The sequence below is a fragment of the Armigeres subalbatus genome, chromosome 3, assembly GCF_024139115.2.
Source record: "Armigeres subalbatus isolate Guangzhou_Male chromosome 3, GZ_Asu_2, whole genome shotgun sequence".
In the NCBI taxonomy this organism is placed as follows: Eukaryota; Metazoa; Arthropoda; class Insecta; order Diptera; family Culicidae; genus Armigeres; species Armigeres subalbatus.
The window spans coordinates 55,869,834-55,886,002 of record NC_085141.1 but is presented as its reverse complement, the minus strand read 5'-3'; the positions used below and the strand labels follow the sequence as shown (position 1 = coordinate 55,886,002).

At 44.7% G+C, this 16,169-nt stretch overlaps 1 protein-coding gene across 1 annotated transcript in view; it reads left to right on the top strand.

The window, feature by feature from the left end:
- The window catches only part of LOC134224346 (hemicentin-1), a 587,700-nt gene that overhangs the window by 513,906 nt on the left and 57,625 nt on the right, over positions 1-16,169 (top strand). The window contains exons 8-10 of the mRNA XM_062703676.1: positions 588-685; positions 799-1,176; positions 15,127-15,347. Of these exons, the coding sequence (XP_062559660.1) occupies positions 588-685; positions 799-1,176; positions 15,127-15,347 (697 nt within the window). The remainder of the gene's footprint in view (positions 1-587; positions 686-798; positions 1,177-15,126; positions 15,348-16,169) is intronic.

The window sequence follows — 16,169 nt, the reverse complement described above, 5'->3', positions numbered from 1 at the left end:
GCCCAGACTGGGTCAATTGTGGCCACAACGTGAAATGCATACATCGGCCGCAATTCGTTTGCAACTTTTACTTCCTCTGGTCTGCAGTAGTACCTATTCGGGCAGTACCACGCTGCAGCGCTGTATTATTAAGCTTCAGCTAACTTCCTCATGGCTATAATCAACTACCCTTGCATCCACCGACGGCCGAGGTCCTGCGCAGAATATTTGCGAACGGCACCGGCAAAGTTTGAAATTAATTTAATCACTCGACCGGCAGCTTTCTATTGCAATTGTGGCCAAGCCAACACTTATTGAAACTAGAAAGGTACTAGAAAAATAAATGACTTTGGAGCATTGTGGAAATAGCACACTCCTCGAGGATAGTGGTTAAGCCGCAAACGTGACAATTTGCATTTCTCCGCACTCGCAGGTCATAACCTTTAATTGCACAGACTGCGAGTCCCACTTGATGTTGGTTGGTTGATGGCTTTCGCCAGGTGCTGAGTTTTTCCAGGACCCTACACAGCAATACACTTCAGTTTTATCCCCTCAAAACTATTGTATACTAATTGCAAATTTCCGTTTGACGTGTATGTCATTTGCAGATCCTCCCGAAATAGCCGTGGAAAATCCGATTGTGTACTCCGGAGAAGGCCAGGAGGCAATGTTGGTGTGCATCGTGCATGGGGAGTCCCAACCGGAGGTAAGAATATTCAAAGATCGATTAATTTTAAAATACTTTGCTGTGAAAGTTACAAAGTGGTTGAATAGCTCTAAAAATAATTTCCTATTCACAACGTCTTTCTGTATTTCCAGGTGGTATGGCACAAAGACACCATGCAGATCGATCAAACCGAGCGGCACGTGATAGAAAGCCGCGGTGCCCGCCATACCCTGATCATACGGAAGGTGCATCCGCAAGACTTCGGCAACTACAGCTGCATTGCAGACAATCAACTGGGCAAGACACGGAAAACGGTCACCCTGACGGGCAAACCGAAAGCCGCCGTCTTCCGTTCGATGCCCAACAGCCAGTGGAAGGATCGTTACAACATATCGTGGGTGGTGGATTCCCACTCGCCGATTGAGGAGTACAAACTGTACTACCGATTGGTCGACGGGGACGTCCTTCAAACGCACGATGGCATCTACGTGGACGAACGAAAGTCCCACCACCCGTACATTCCCGGAAACGTGAGTATCGTAAGCGGATGAAACCGATCCACTTTGCACGTGTCGAATTATTCCATCCAATTTGTCAAATGCTAATTAACGAGCTGGAACGCAGGGCTGGTATTCAGCGTGAAAAAGCTGCAATTATCATACGACGCAAATTGCTAATTAGGAATAGGCTTTAGGGTGTCCCAAAAGATTATAGTGTATTATCTGGTCGTGTCGTGTCTACAGTGTTCTTCTTGTAAATGACACTTTACCCGCAATCTGATATTTTTCCATCTAATCGTGGTTCTTAAGGCCAATTTAAAAAAATTGGAATTATAAAGTAAAAAAAATCTAATGACACAACACAAGCAAATCTATTCTAAGGACGAACATCCAAAAACTGTTAATCGATTTTATTTTGTAAAGCAAAACTGTTCAGTTAACAAAGTGCTAGAAATGGTACGTATCGGAACGGGTTTACTGCGAAAGCTTCGTAACATGTCACAAGGAATGATTATGTCCTCTACATGTGCAGCAATTTCTACGATTCGTCACATAATGCGGGATGGGCTAAATTAACTCCCCTGAACGGGTTGTTGTAAACACATGGAGAAGTAATGTTTGGACGACGACTATTTTGATTCATTTGCCCGAATACAACGTTTGGGCGAAACAGTTAGGGGAGAACAGTGCATAACGCACCCACGGGGCAAAATGGACTCACTCATAAGATCACCCATATAATCTTTTATAGGATATTCATAGACGAATATTACCATTACAATTCAATATTAGTTTTTGGGCTCTAATGTAAAATTGAGCAAAATCTTTTCATTTTTACTTGTCTTTCAAACCATTAAGACAAAACAAACAACCATGCGTTCATAATTATTTTACATACACCACCGCTCGAGCGTTTTGCCCCAGGTCCATTTTTAAAACTGATTTTGAATGTGTTAGAAAATCATAAAACCCTTGTTGTTATGAATAGGATATTATTGTAAATGTAGCTAGTTTTATATTTTTTTTTCAACTACTCATTGAAATGATTCGATTTTCTAGTTTATTTTGGTGAAACATCGAAAAAGCTTAAGGGGTGCAGTTTAGACTGTTCTCCCTTAGTAGGCCAACAACTAGTTGGTCGAACAATTCGATCGGCCGAATAAGACGTTTTGCCGAAGAAGACATTCATCTAAACAAGTAATTTGGTTGGTAGAGAGGTTTGACTTAACAGAATATTAGACTGAAAATGTCAGCACTTTACGCTTCTTGTTTCTTACAATGAGAAGTTACTCATTTTCTACTTCTCACTAATCCATTCACACCTCTCACAGTTAGAAGTTAAAATGAGAAGTGAGAAATGAGAGATGACAAGTGACATCGCTTCTCACAGTGATAAGTGAGGTTTTTTACATAATTTTGGTGTTTTTTAGACAATGTTAACAAAGTGCAGTAAGGTGAAATATGAGAAACAAGAAGGGTGAGGTGAGACATCTTTCTTATCATTTCTTACTGTAGGAAGTAAGAAGTATGATTTGCTACGTCTCTCTTTTTACTCCTCATTCTCACTTCTCACGCAACCGCTGCTTTTGGAACGGTGCCCTAGGATCAGAGGAACGACTGGTATGACGGCGAATGTGACCAGTTAGTGGAAGAGAAGAATGCAGCATGGGCGAGGTTATTGCTGCAACACCGCACGAGGGCGAACGAGGCACGATATAAACGGGCGTGGAACAGACAAAACTCGATTTTCCGGAGGAAAAAGCTCCAGCAGGAAGATTGAGACCGTGAAGAGACGGAGCAACTGTACCACGCTAATAACGCACGAAAGTTCTATGAGAAGTTGAACCATTCACGTAAAGGCCACGTGCCACAGCCTGATATGTGTAAGGACATAAATGGGAACCTTCTTACGAACGAGCATGAGGGTGATCCAAAGGTGGCGGCATCACTACGAAGAACACCTTAATGGCGATGTGGCAGACGGTATGATGGCAGATGGCGGTATGGTGATGAACTCGGGAGAATGCGCGCAGGACATAATTTTACCGGCTCCGGATCTCCAGGAAATCCAGGAGGAGATTGGCCGGCTGAAGAACAACAAAGCCCCTGGGGGTTCACCAACTACCAAGAGAGCTATTTAAACACGGTGGCGAGGCACTGGCTAGAGCGCTGCACTGGGTCATTACCAAGATTTGGGAGGAGGAAGTTTTGCGGCAGGAGTGGATGGAGGGTGTCGTGTGCTCCATCTACATTGCTGAACGCCGCTCACAAGGTACTCTCCTAAATTTCATGCCGTCGGCATGACGAGGCAGTACCAGGCGGGTTTTATGAACGAACGCTCCACCACGAACCAGGTGTTCGCCATTCGCCAAGTACTGCAGTAATGCTGCGAATACAACGTGCCCATGCATCATCTATTCATCGACTTCATAGCCGCGTATGATACAATCGATCGGGACCAGCTATGGCAGCTAATGCACGAACACGGATTTCCGGATAAACTGGCACGGTTCATCAAAGAAGCGATGGATCGGGTGATGAGCGTAGTTCGAGTTTCAGGGGCATTCTCGAGTCCCTTCGAAACCCGCAGAGGGTTACGGCAAGGTGATGGTCTTTCGTGTCTGCTATTCAACATCGCTTTGGAAGGGGTAATACGAAGAGCAGGGATTAACACGAGTGGTACAATTTTCAATAAGTCCGTCCAGCTATTTGGCTTCGCCGACGACATAGATATTATGGCACGTAACTTTGAGAAGATGGAGGAAGCCTACATCAGACTGAAGAGGGAAGCTAAGCGGATCGTACTAGTCATCAATACGTCGAAGTCAAAGTACATGATAGCAAGAGGTTCAAGAGACGACAATGGGAGCCACCCACCGCGAGTTTGCATCGGTGGTGACGAAATCGAGGTGGTAGAAGAATTTGTGTACTTGGGCTCACTGGTGACTGCCGAAAATGACACCAGCAGAGAAATTCGGAGACGCATAGTGGCTGGAAATCGTACGTATTTTGGACTCCGCTCCGATCAAATAGAGTTCGCCGCCGTACAAACCTACAAAACGCTCATTAGACCGGTAGTTCTCTACGGACACGAGACCCGGACGATGCTCGTGGAGGATCAATGCGCACTTGGAGTTTTCGAAAGGAAAGTGCTGCGTACCATCTATGGTGGGGTGCAGATTGCGGACGGTATGGAGAAGGCGAATGAACCACGAGTTCCATCAGCTGTTGGGAGAACCATTCATCGTTCACACCGCGGAAATCGGACGACTGCGGTGGGCCGGGCACGTAGCCAGAATGCCGGACAGTAACCCGGTGAAAATGGTTCCCGACAACGATCCGACGGGCACAAGAAGGCGAGGTGCGCAGAGGGCAAGGTGGTTCGATCAGGTGGAAGATGACTTGCAGACCCTCCATAGACTGTGTGGTTGGCGACGTGTAGCCATGGACCGAGCCGAATGGAGAAGACTCTTATATAACGCTCAGGTCACTTCGGCCTTAGTCTGAATAAATAAATAAATATTGTTGTTATCTGGTCCAGATCCAGAATCGGCTAAATGGTTTTTTGACTGTTACATGAGCAAAAACAAACGTATCGTCATGAGTGAGGTATTTATTCCGTTTCACAATCGATTCACCTCGGCCGTCGTGGCTAGAGATTGCTGAATTCGTGAAGTGTTTGGACTGTCATGTGTCGGATGCGGAAGCAGTATACAAACTGACGGAAAATAGAAGCATTTGCCTCAAATTTATTTCCGAGGCGGCTATGAAATGCGGAACCAAGGTAGATTAAATACGCTAATGGAAAAACTGTGGATGATGGAAGCGGGCCGCAATTCTCGTTACGTTCGGGTATTTGATCTGCCACCGGAGATAACAGACAACGAACTGAAAGTGGTTCTCAACCAGTTCGGAAAAGTCCAACGTACAATTCGTGAAAAGTTTCCTCCTAACTTGGGTTTGAACCATGTCTACACTGGTGTTAGGGGTGTGTATATGGAAATTGAGAAGAAAATGAGAAATCTGAAGAAATTCCTCCGACAATTGAAGTCAACTTCCGAAAAGTAAAAGTGTTTCATGACGGTTTGAGGAACACGTTCTTTCTATGTGAAGCAGGTCATCGTCAAAACACTTGCCCTTCGAAGAAAAATCGGAACCCACATTACGGATTCATCATTCCTCCAGAGAAAACGTCGGAAATTGCAAAAGAAGCGAAAGTAACGGAAGTAACGGAAGACGGAATCTTTGAACTAGAGGAATTAACTATTGGAGACCATCAAGTAGAAGAAGAAGAAGAAAGACAGATGCAGGAAGTAAACGAGAAGCAGAGACCGGATATTGACGACAAGTATATTGAAAGGACATTCGGGATTGCAAACTGTTCGTAGTTGGTCAATGACTTCAAGTTTTCAGAAAACGCCTGAGCCTTGATAAATAAACGTATAGAACAAAAAAAACCTTATTGACCGGACGTAATAAAACGTACACAAACATTTGCGGGAACCGCACAGGCTAACTAAACAATAGCTGACATGTTTATCGTTATATATACTATGCCATTCGCGCATCAGTCGAGTTACTACCAGTGAGCTAGCACTGATGATGGCGTGCTGCCATAGGAAGATCGCAACTGTGTTCCAGTGGTTCCCAACATCTCCTTTCATAATACAGCTGATACGGGTCAAACCCAACCGGCGGTCTTCGAGGACGTGAAGAGCGTTGAGATAACGGTACAGCTGTTTCGGTTTCTGTTGCTGACATAAACTTTGCAGACGTAAATGGAACAGAGCTTGCTGCTGGGGGTGATGGCACTCTGGGCGATGGATGACATGACGCTGATACAGAGAAGGAATGAAACGAACGAGCTGACGTTAATTAAATGGAGTGTTGAGAGTTCGGATGGCAATCGCGTTTCCCGAACGAATGGAGGAGCTGTTGAAACTTTTCGATTACGTAGCTGGTTGAAATGCGACCGAAGCATGCACCTGTTCGCCACCCAAACATTGAACATCAAACTTCCAACACGTACCAAAATTACCGCCAGCGCCCCAAAGTGCTTAAGCTTGACGACTCGTTGTTTTGCAAAACGACTGGTGGACGAAGCAAGTCGAGATTAGTCCGTTATTTACGTTCGAACATTATCTCAGACAGAGTTTCACCTTCTGGTGCAAACGGATTCGGCATTGAGTGAAATGTCAAGTGGAAGGTATCCATGGCTTTGGGAATATTTCCTCTCCCTCCTCGAATTTTCTTGACAGCCCGCTTGAAAGTGTCCACGAATCGTTCTGCCTGGCCATTAGATTGCGGGTGGAACGGTGCCGTTGTCACATGGTTGACGCAATTATCTAGACAGCACTGAGCTGAGTTGATTTGGATCACGACAACGGCGCCGATTCAGGTTGGCTTGCGGCAGATGCGCAGATTTTGCAACCCGCAATGCATTCTGTAATATCCGAATGGGTGGACGGCCAGTAAACATACCTGCGCGCAATTACTTCCATGCGTTGTATTCCCGGATGACCTTGATGCAAATGGTTGAGGCAACGCATCCGGAAACCTGATGGAATAACAAGGCATTTAGCATCCTTGAACCGTAGATAGCAAGTCATTAGGTCGAAGTACCGTTGAACCTGTCTGTCTCGTATGACCGATTTTTAATGTGGCCAATCTTGTTAGATAAAGCTGTAAACCTTTCTGAGGATAGGGTTGGAACGAGTGGCTTGCTGAATCGCCGTGAAATGGAGAGAAAGTGCGTCATAATGCGTAATAATGCTGGCTACGACAAAGTCTTTTTCCGGCTTGACATGCTGATTAATCGGCCGGGAGAGTATGTCGGCGTTCCCGAACTTTTTTGAGTTCACGTAGACGATGTCAAAGTCATAGAGAAGCAGCTGAAGAACCAAACGTTGTAGTCGGTTCACTGTGTAGACTAGGATGCCTTTCTTCCAACCGAAAATTCGAAGCAAGGGTGTGTCATCAGTTCCTAGCGTGAAATGACGACCAAACAGCATCTTGTGAAACCTGACCACGTCGAATATGATAGCGAGTCCTTCACGATCTGGCTGACTATAAGCTTGTTCGATAACTGCCATTGCTCTGGATGCGTGCTGGACTACTTTCAGCGACCCATCCGGAAATTTGTGGCTGATGATCGCACCGACTTCTACCGAAGATGCGTCAGCGGATACTATTATCGCTGACTATAGTGCGTCAAAAGCAAATCAGACCTGAGGATCTGCTTGAAGGTGGTGAAGGACTTTTCGCACTCCGCTGTACAAACGAATTTCCTGTCCGATTTAAGAAGCTCGTCGAGGGGATAGCGGAGTTTTCGCATACTTAGAACAAATTTTCCATAATAATGTATTGCACCCAGGAACGAGCGAACTCCAGAATCGTCTGTAGGTTCTGACATGTTACAAATACATTCTATCTTTGCTGGATTTGACCGAAGACCTTGATCGTTGATGAGATGCCAAACGAGCACTGTTTAGCCTTAATAGTGAAACCAAACTCTTGTAGACTACGGAGAACGACTTGAAGGTAATATAAATGAATAAATAAATAAATAAGTAATGATATGGAAATGCTAATATCATTTTCCAAATTCGGACGTACATTTTCATGATAGCATTAGAGGCGAAAGTATAGAATTGATAGTTCCGTTAGGATACGGCAGGCATGAAGAATGTTTTTATAGAAGTCGATTTGAAAGCGAGCGGAGGGCAATATTTGTGATGACATATATCGCACGACCTTCCTTCTGCCAAGCTCCCGTATGAAGGGGGAGGGAAGAATATCAGTGTGGAAGCTGATATATCTCCACTGGCAAAAGGAAGGTGGTTTGACTTGCTCATATGCCATCGCGTGCGGAAGGATTTGCTATCGACGAGTACTGTCTCCAAATTTCTAATATGACATCAGCATTTAGTCGAATAGGATTTTTATTGCACAGTTCTGTTTTCTCATTGCGTCCGTCTCGTCGCAACCAACTTGGCTGCCTCGGAGAGAACAAAGCAGAGAAAGGCACTGCTGCTGTACCGTCGACCAATAACAGCTGAATTGATGGATGCCCCCACCAAGGGTAGTACACTAAATTAATGATTTCGTGTGTGTTACTTCTACGTGAAGTTAAACGATTTACAATGATATGGAAATGCTAATATCATTTTCCAAATTCGGACGTACATGTTCATGATAGCATTAGAGGCGAATATATAGAATTGATAGTTCCATTAGGATACGGCAGGCATGAATAATGTTTTTATAGAAGTCGATTTGAAAGCGAGCGGAGGGCAATATTTGTGATGGCATAATAAGGTTACGTCAGTGGTCTTCTTCGTTGACTCCATCGACCAGAACGTCGTCCAGATACTTCGAAGAACAATCTATCCCAGCTAGCATTATGTCGACAGGCTGATCGAAGCCTCCAGCTGCATCAACTTCCGGTAGAAGCCGATTGTACTGAGCATTTCCCGGCAGTTTTCGTCTACTTCAACCTACAGAAAAGCATCTGATAGGTCTATTTGGCTGAAGAAAAATATTGATGTGGTTGAAGAGCGTCATTGAGGTCCGTGGAGTTGTTACCACAGATACAAATAGCCGCACTAGCCTTACGAAAAATAACGATGGGAGCTGCCCATTCCGAGAAGTCAAGAAGGTGTTACGATGTTGACCTTCTCTAGCTGATTCAACTCGGCATCAACTGTGTTGTACATGGCGTAAGCAGCTGGTCATTTTAGGTCGAAACACAGAAGTTTTCCCTTCCTTCAGCGTAAGCTTTACCTTTGCCTTCGTGCACAACCCTGACGCATCACTGAAAACGCCCGAGAAAACAGTTATCAGCTTACTGGATACTCTCGACTGTTTTGGATTTAGCACCGGGGATTTTTCGGCTTTGCAGTCACTTCAGCAATTAAAACGAATGTTTTTTTTTGCCCGACGTGCATAGCCCATTGAAACGTTGCAAGAGATTCGAAGCCTCCTTTTAAGAGGCTTAGAGGTCGCCTTTCATAAGGCTTGGAAGCCTCCTTTCAAGAGGCTCGGAAGCCTCCTTTCAAGAGGCTCGGAAGCCTCCTTTCAAGAGGCTCGGAAGCCTCCTTTCAAGAGGCTCGGAAGCCTCCTTTCAAGAGGCTCGGAAGCCTCCTTTCAAGAGGCTCGGAAGCCTCCTTTCAAGAGGCTCATAAGCCTCCTTTCAAGAGGCACAGAACCCTCCTTTCAAGAGGCTCAGGAAGCCTCCTTTCAAGAGGCTCAGAAGCCTCCTTTCAAGAGGCTCAGAAGCCTCCTTTCAAGAGGCTCAGAAGCCTCCTTTCAAGAGGCTCAGAGCCTCCTTTCAAGAGGCTCAGAAGCCTCCTTTCAAGAGGCTCAGAAGCCTCCTTTCAAGAGGCTCAGAGCCTCCTTTCAAGAGGCTCAGAGCCTCCTTTCAAGAGGCTCAAGCCTCCTTTCAAGAGCTCAGAGCCTCCTTTCAAGAGGCTCAGAAGCCTCCTTTCAAGAGGCTCAGAAGCCTCCTTTCAAGAGGCTCAGAAGCCTCCTTTCAAGAGGCTCAGAAGCCTCCTTTCAAGAGGCTCAGAAGCCTCCTTTCAAGAGGCTCAGGAAGCCTCCTTTCAAGAGGCTCAGAGCCTCCTTTCAAGAGGCTCAGAGCCTCCTTTCAAGAGGCTCAGAGCCTCCTTTCAAGAGGCTCCAGAAGCCTCCTTTCAAGAGGCTCAGAGCCTCCTTTCAAGAGCTCAGAAGCCTCCTTTCAAGAGGCTCAGAAGCCTCCTTTCAAGAGGCTCAGAGCCTCCTTTCAAGAGGCTCAGAGCCTCCTTTCAAGAGGCTCAGAAGCCTCCTTTCAAGAGGCTCAGAGCCTCCTTTCAAGAGAGCTCAGAAGCCTCCTTTCAAGAGGCTCAGAGCCTCCTTTCAAGAGGCTCAGAAGCCTCCTTTCAAGAGGCTCCAGAAGCCTCCTTTCAAGAGGCTCAGGAAGCCTCCTTTCAAGAGAGCTCAGAAGCCTCCTTTCAAGAGGCTCAGAAGCCTCCTTTCAAGAGGCTCAGAAGCCTCCTTTCAAGAGGCTCAAAGCCTCCTTTCAAGAGGCTCAGAAGCCTCCTTTCAAGAGGCTCAGAAGCCTCCTTTCAAGAGGCTCAGAAGCCTCCTTTCAAGAGGCTCAGAAGCCTCCTTTCAAGAGGCTCAGGCCTCCTTTCAAGAGGCTCAGAAGCCTCCTTTCAAGAGGCTCAGAAGCCTCCTTTCAAGAGGCTCAGAAGCCTCCTTTCAAGAGGCTCAAGCCTCCTTTCAAGAGCTCAGAAGCCTCCTTTCAAGAGGCTCAGGCTTCCTTTCAAGAGGCTCAGGAAGCCTCCTTTCAAGAGGCTCAGAAGCCTCCTTTCAAGAGGCTCAGAAGCCTCCTTTCAAGAGGCTCAAGCCTCCTTTCAAGAGGCTCAGAAGCCTCCTTTCAAGAGGCTCAGAAGCCTCCTTTCAAGAGGCTCAGAAGCCTCCTTTCAAGAGGCTCAGGAAGCCTCCTTTCAAGAGGCTCAGAAGCCTCCTTTCAAGAGCTCAGGAAGCCTCCTTTCAAGAGGCTCAGAAGCCTCCTTTCAAGAGGCTCAGAAGCCTCCTTTCAAGAGAGCTCGGAAGCCTCCTTTCAAGAGGCTCGGAAGCCTCCTTTCAAGAGGCTCGGAAGCCTCCTTTCAAGAGGCTCGGAAGCCTCCTTTCAAGAGGCTCGGAAGCCTCCTTTCAAGAGTCTCGGAAGCCTCCTTTCAAGAGGCTCGGAAGCTTCCTTTCAAGAGGCTCGGAAGCCTCCTTTCAAGAGGCTCGGAAGCCTCCTTTCAAGCGGCTCGGAAGCCTCCTTTCAAGAAGAAGCCTTGTTTCAAGAAGCTCGAAAGCCTCTTTTAAGCGACTCGGAAGCCTCCTTTCAGGAACCACGAAAGCCTACTTTCAAAAAACTCGAAAGCCTTTTTTCAAGAGTTTCGGAATTATTCTTTCAAGAGGCATGAAAACCTTCTTTCAAAGGGCTGGGAAGCATCTTTTTTAAAAAAAACTCAAAAGCCTCCTTTTTAGAGGCTTGGCCATCCCAAGTAATAGCTATGGCTTATTTTTATTTACTGCGAAAAAATGGGGGGTACCGCAATAAATGCTAACGTTCGAAGGGGTACCTCTAAAGAATAAGGTTGAGAACCGCTGTTCTAAACAATAGCTGTTTTCAATTTGTAATACGCGATATGAAAACCTTCATTGCCAGTGAACCTCTGCTCCATAGACTGGAGTCGACGGAATGCGAGTTGGTAGAAATTAGGGATCCTACATTCAGAGATATGCGAAAGCGGCCATCTTGAGCCAATCGAGCATTGAGAGCTGTCAGAATCTGAGCCAAATGAACATCGTTATTGTTGCGGATTGAAAGGTATTGCGATTGTAATGAAAAAGATTTCACGAAAAGTTTTGTCGAATAAACAATTTGTTTTACATTGGCAAGTTGAAGTAGTCTAGTTCATGCATGGTACTTTGTTCATTTGTATTACACTTTTATTTTAGTGATAATACACTGTTGGACGTTAGATAACGAAGTCTAAAAATGCTATTATGAGCAAAGTCACGTTTGAGCTCCAACATTTTGCGCCACGGCAAGTGCTGGCAGCGTTTGTTTACGAAAGTAACAGCGTTGCTAAATCGTCTGGAAAAGTATTCGCACATCTCTTAATATAGGATCCCTAGTAGAAATCGCATAAACAGCATCCTCTCACAGCGGCACGGACCGGACGGTGAATGTCCGATGCGAATTTCATTCAACAGTTTATGGGAAGTGGGCTTTGGAGACACTTTCTCGATGTAGAAGTTGTCGATTTCTCAAAAACGTTTGCTTCGTTTGTCTTGAGGAGGTCGTCTGTTTATATGTGAATATAAGTTTGATCGTGTTTTGAGTTGGACGCAGAACGATCGCGCTATTATCAAAATGTGTTGCATGCTCCAAATATGTGCATGAAATTACATTTAAAATCACAACATATGATTATCTGTGCAGGTTTTTTCAAGTAAACTTTTTATGTTATGTTGTTTTTTCAAACAGTTCCGAACTACCAGTCAGGAGCTGTCTTACAGCAAAAACAAACATCATCCAATCCAGCAATTCGTCCTCCGATGTTGCAATCCAGTGATGCTCAAGCCAACATTCCGTCGGTCGATCCGATTATTATGCATTTTCTCCAGCAGATGCAACAGCAGATGAACATGCAGTTTCAGCATCAGGCGCTTTTTAAGCAGCAAGAGGAAATGTTTCAATAGGCATTGTTGACCATCAACATTCATGTTCCGATAAATTCGGAACAAATTTTCCGATTCACTGGCGAGTAGCTGCTGCTGCGGAAACTTGGTCCACCGGAGCTCGAGATGTACACCAGTTACATCCTTCTAAAACGACGACGACACAGTCAAGAAATTGAAAAGCTTGTTTGGCACGCAAGACCCTGTTATCAGCGGACGGTATCTGTGCTTGCAAGTCGCCAAGCCAGTCACCGAAGACTACAAGACGTTCGCCTCCCGGGTGAACAAACTGTGCGTCGAGTTCGAACTGGTGAAATTATCGGAGGACCAGTCCAAGTGCATTGAATAAATAAAAAAAATAGAAATATTAAAGAAATAGATTCTGTGTGGTTTCTGGCAACAAAATACCACAGTAGATCTGTGTGGCTGTGAAGTGTGAATTTGCTTGGTCTGCAATCAGATAGTCAGCTCCCTGATAACTGTTTTCAGCACCGGGGATTTTTCGGCTTTGCAGTCACTTCAGCAATTAAAACGAATGTTTTTTCTTTGCCCGACGTGCATAGCCCCTTGAAACGTCGGGCAGAAAAACATTTGCTGCAAAGTCTGAAGACATAAAAGGTTTAACATCCGTCGGCTCAGTCTATGGGCAGAGTTCACTGGCAATGAAGGTTTTCATATCGCAGTATTACAAATTGAAAACAACTATTGTTTTAGAACAGCAGTTCTCAGCCTTATTCTTTGAAGTACCCCTTCAGACATTAGCATTGTGCAGGTACCCCCATTTTTCGCAGTAAATAAAATAAGCCATAAGCTATTGCTTAGGATGACCAAGCCTCTAAAAGGAGGCTTTTGTTTTTAAAAAGATGCTTTGGCCCTTTGAAAGAAGGTTTTCATGCTTGTTGAAGACTAATTCAGAACTCTTGAAAAAGGCTTTCGAGTTTTGAAAGTAGGCTTTCGTGGTTTCTGAGGAGCTGAGTCGAAAGAGGCTTTTAAGGAAACAGGCTTCTTGAAGGAGGCTTCCAGGCTTAGAGCTTCAGGCCTCTTGAAGGAGGCTTCAGGCTGAGCTTGAAGGAGCTGGGAAGGAGCTGGGCCAGCCTCTTGAAGGAGGCTGAGGCCTCTATGAAGGACCTCTAAGCCTCTTGAAAGGAGGCTTCGAATCTCTTGCAACGATGCTACTAAGATTTCCAGAAAAAGGCCTTCATGACTCTCATGAGGCTTCGAATCTCTTGCAACGATGCTACTAAGATTTCCAGAAAAAGGCCTTCATGACTCTCAAATAGAGGCTGTCGCCTTTAGATTCTTGATTTTAGTTCAGAAATATTATATTCCTTACCTATATTCAACATGTTGTCTCGATGTTGGATTGCAACGAAGATTTTTTAAATTTGTTTATTCGAAGTATTATACTTTTCATTTTTTGTCCCACAGCCCTTCATACACTGTACTTGACATCAGTAGGATTCAAAAGTCTTTTTACAAAAGTCAATTTACTAATCGCATCGCATATTATGAACAATACGAAGTCTTAGAAATGAAAATTATCAGAACTTTATCAAAAAGTTTTTATTGAAATTTGTATACATCCGCCATTAGGCATTTCTGTTCGAGGTACCCCCTAGGGGCAGCGAAGGTACCCCCAGGGGTACATGTACCCCAGGTTGAGAACCGCTGGTTTAGAAAGTAGGCAACAAGCGACAGATCCGTAGTCAGCTACGTGCCTCGTCAATTGTAGGAAATCACACCAGAACTCGATGAAACATATTTGGCTATATCCGAATTATTTAGGTAGATTGTAAACTATCTGTTTCCGGAGTCAACCATGGCTAGCTCAGCAAATAATCGCACCTCTTCAAACTGCTCTTAAACGTGCTTCTACTGCTATGCTAGTCCACTCAGGCACTCTGGTATGGCATACCGTGGGCCGGTTTCCGTACGCCTGTTAAGTTGTCGAGGCGCGTATTCATGATTAGCGCTGGGCACCTCGAAGTCGTCGCCGGGTCGGGTTCATTGTTCACAGTAGTCATGTGCTCGAATTACGATGCGACAACGCGAAATTTTTTGAATTTTCAGTAAAAAAAAAGAAATCCTGATAGGCAATTTTTTGATTCGGCTAGCAGAAAAATAATGTGTACGTAATTTGTAATTGTATTACCGCCGTACTAGGATTCGCCATTAACAAACGACCACAAGAGCTAGTCAAACTGGTTAGACGGACACAGCAATTAATTTATAGTCCGTACTTACTCAACTTTTATATAAAAGATGCTCTCCTCTCTTTAGAATGTATCTTTGAGCCCTGAAAAAGATTTGCTTTTGGGACACCCTAATTTACATTGAAAACCATCGTTCGTGACATACTACTTGAAAGTCGTTCCCATTTGAAGACCAACGTTGCTCTTCTAACATTGTTCATTGTCTGCGTCGTCCCCAACGCACTAACACTGCATAGACAACGTGGAACGTAATTTCCTTAATCCACAAAAACCTGCTCTGTCATAATATCGCAAAATTAATTCAATCTCTTCTCTTCCTCTACATTTCTTTTTTTGTTTCAATGCTAACGTACGGATGCACCGGTATGACACAATTCAACCACCTTTCGCTTCCTTGCTCGGGACCATCATGTACACCAACTGCAAACGTTTTTTTTTTGTCCCTATCCGCTACATCCATAACCACAATCGGGTGGACGACGAACATTACACGTTCCTGTGGTTGACGACGATGATGACGTTGCCCCGGCATTGTTGTGCTGTGGAGCAGATGCTGGACTACGACCGGAAGATAACCTCGTTCGAGCCGTACTCGTACAACAATGCCTACAATGGGCACAGCATGCACCGGGGCGCCAGGTGGTCCAAGACGGACTGGCGGGACGTGGTACTGCCGGCGTTCCCCTACTCCCATCACTACACTCAGGGCATGAGCTATCTGCTGCGTGGGCTGGATCCGGACCAGCAGTACGAGGCCCGAGTGCAATCGAGGTAATTATTGATGACTTGGGAAGGGTGTAGTAGGTGTAGGGGGAAAGGAAGTGTTCAAGCCTATCTTGTGCTACCGAGAGAGTCAAGATGAACGATGGAATACGGCTTGACGTTTTTTTTTCTATTGCGGATGTACGCTGTTGAATTGGATCGTAAATGGAAGAGTTGCCAGTGGATGGTAATGCAACAAGATCTGATTTATGTATTCAATTGTTATTGCCTTTCTCGCGATTACCGAAGCAGAACACACAATATCTTCGTAAAAGCTCTTTATTTCTAGTTAATTACATTTCGAGTGTTGCAAAAACATTGAAGCTCTCGAATGCTGCCCGTCAATGTAAAAAAATCTTTGCTGTTTCATCAACGGTGCATTAACAATATGGCACGTTCTTCAATGAAACAATATGGAAATGCAGTAGAAAAGTAAATCATGTAAAATAAATGCGGCTTTCAAATCAAAATATCTGTTAAAGGTAGCTGCTATTAAATAAACAATGAGAGCCAAAATTTTGGAGCTAGTGTATTTACTGACAAATAAAAGTTTTAAAGGCAAAAGTTTTGACAAATATCCATTATGCATAATCTATTGGAAATGTCATGATTTTGCCAATTGGTAATGAATATTGTCAAACTTTAATTAAATTTAATAAATTCGTAAATTTCAGATAAATTTTTAAGGATTTTGTATCATTTAGGGGCCCTCCTTACTGCCGCTATCCGCAAGTCAGACTTATCTGGATATGGCGTCCATATACAGATAAGTCTGACTTACGGTTAGCGGCAGCTTAGCCGTTTGGTAAGAGGCGCGGCTACAAAGCAAGA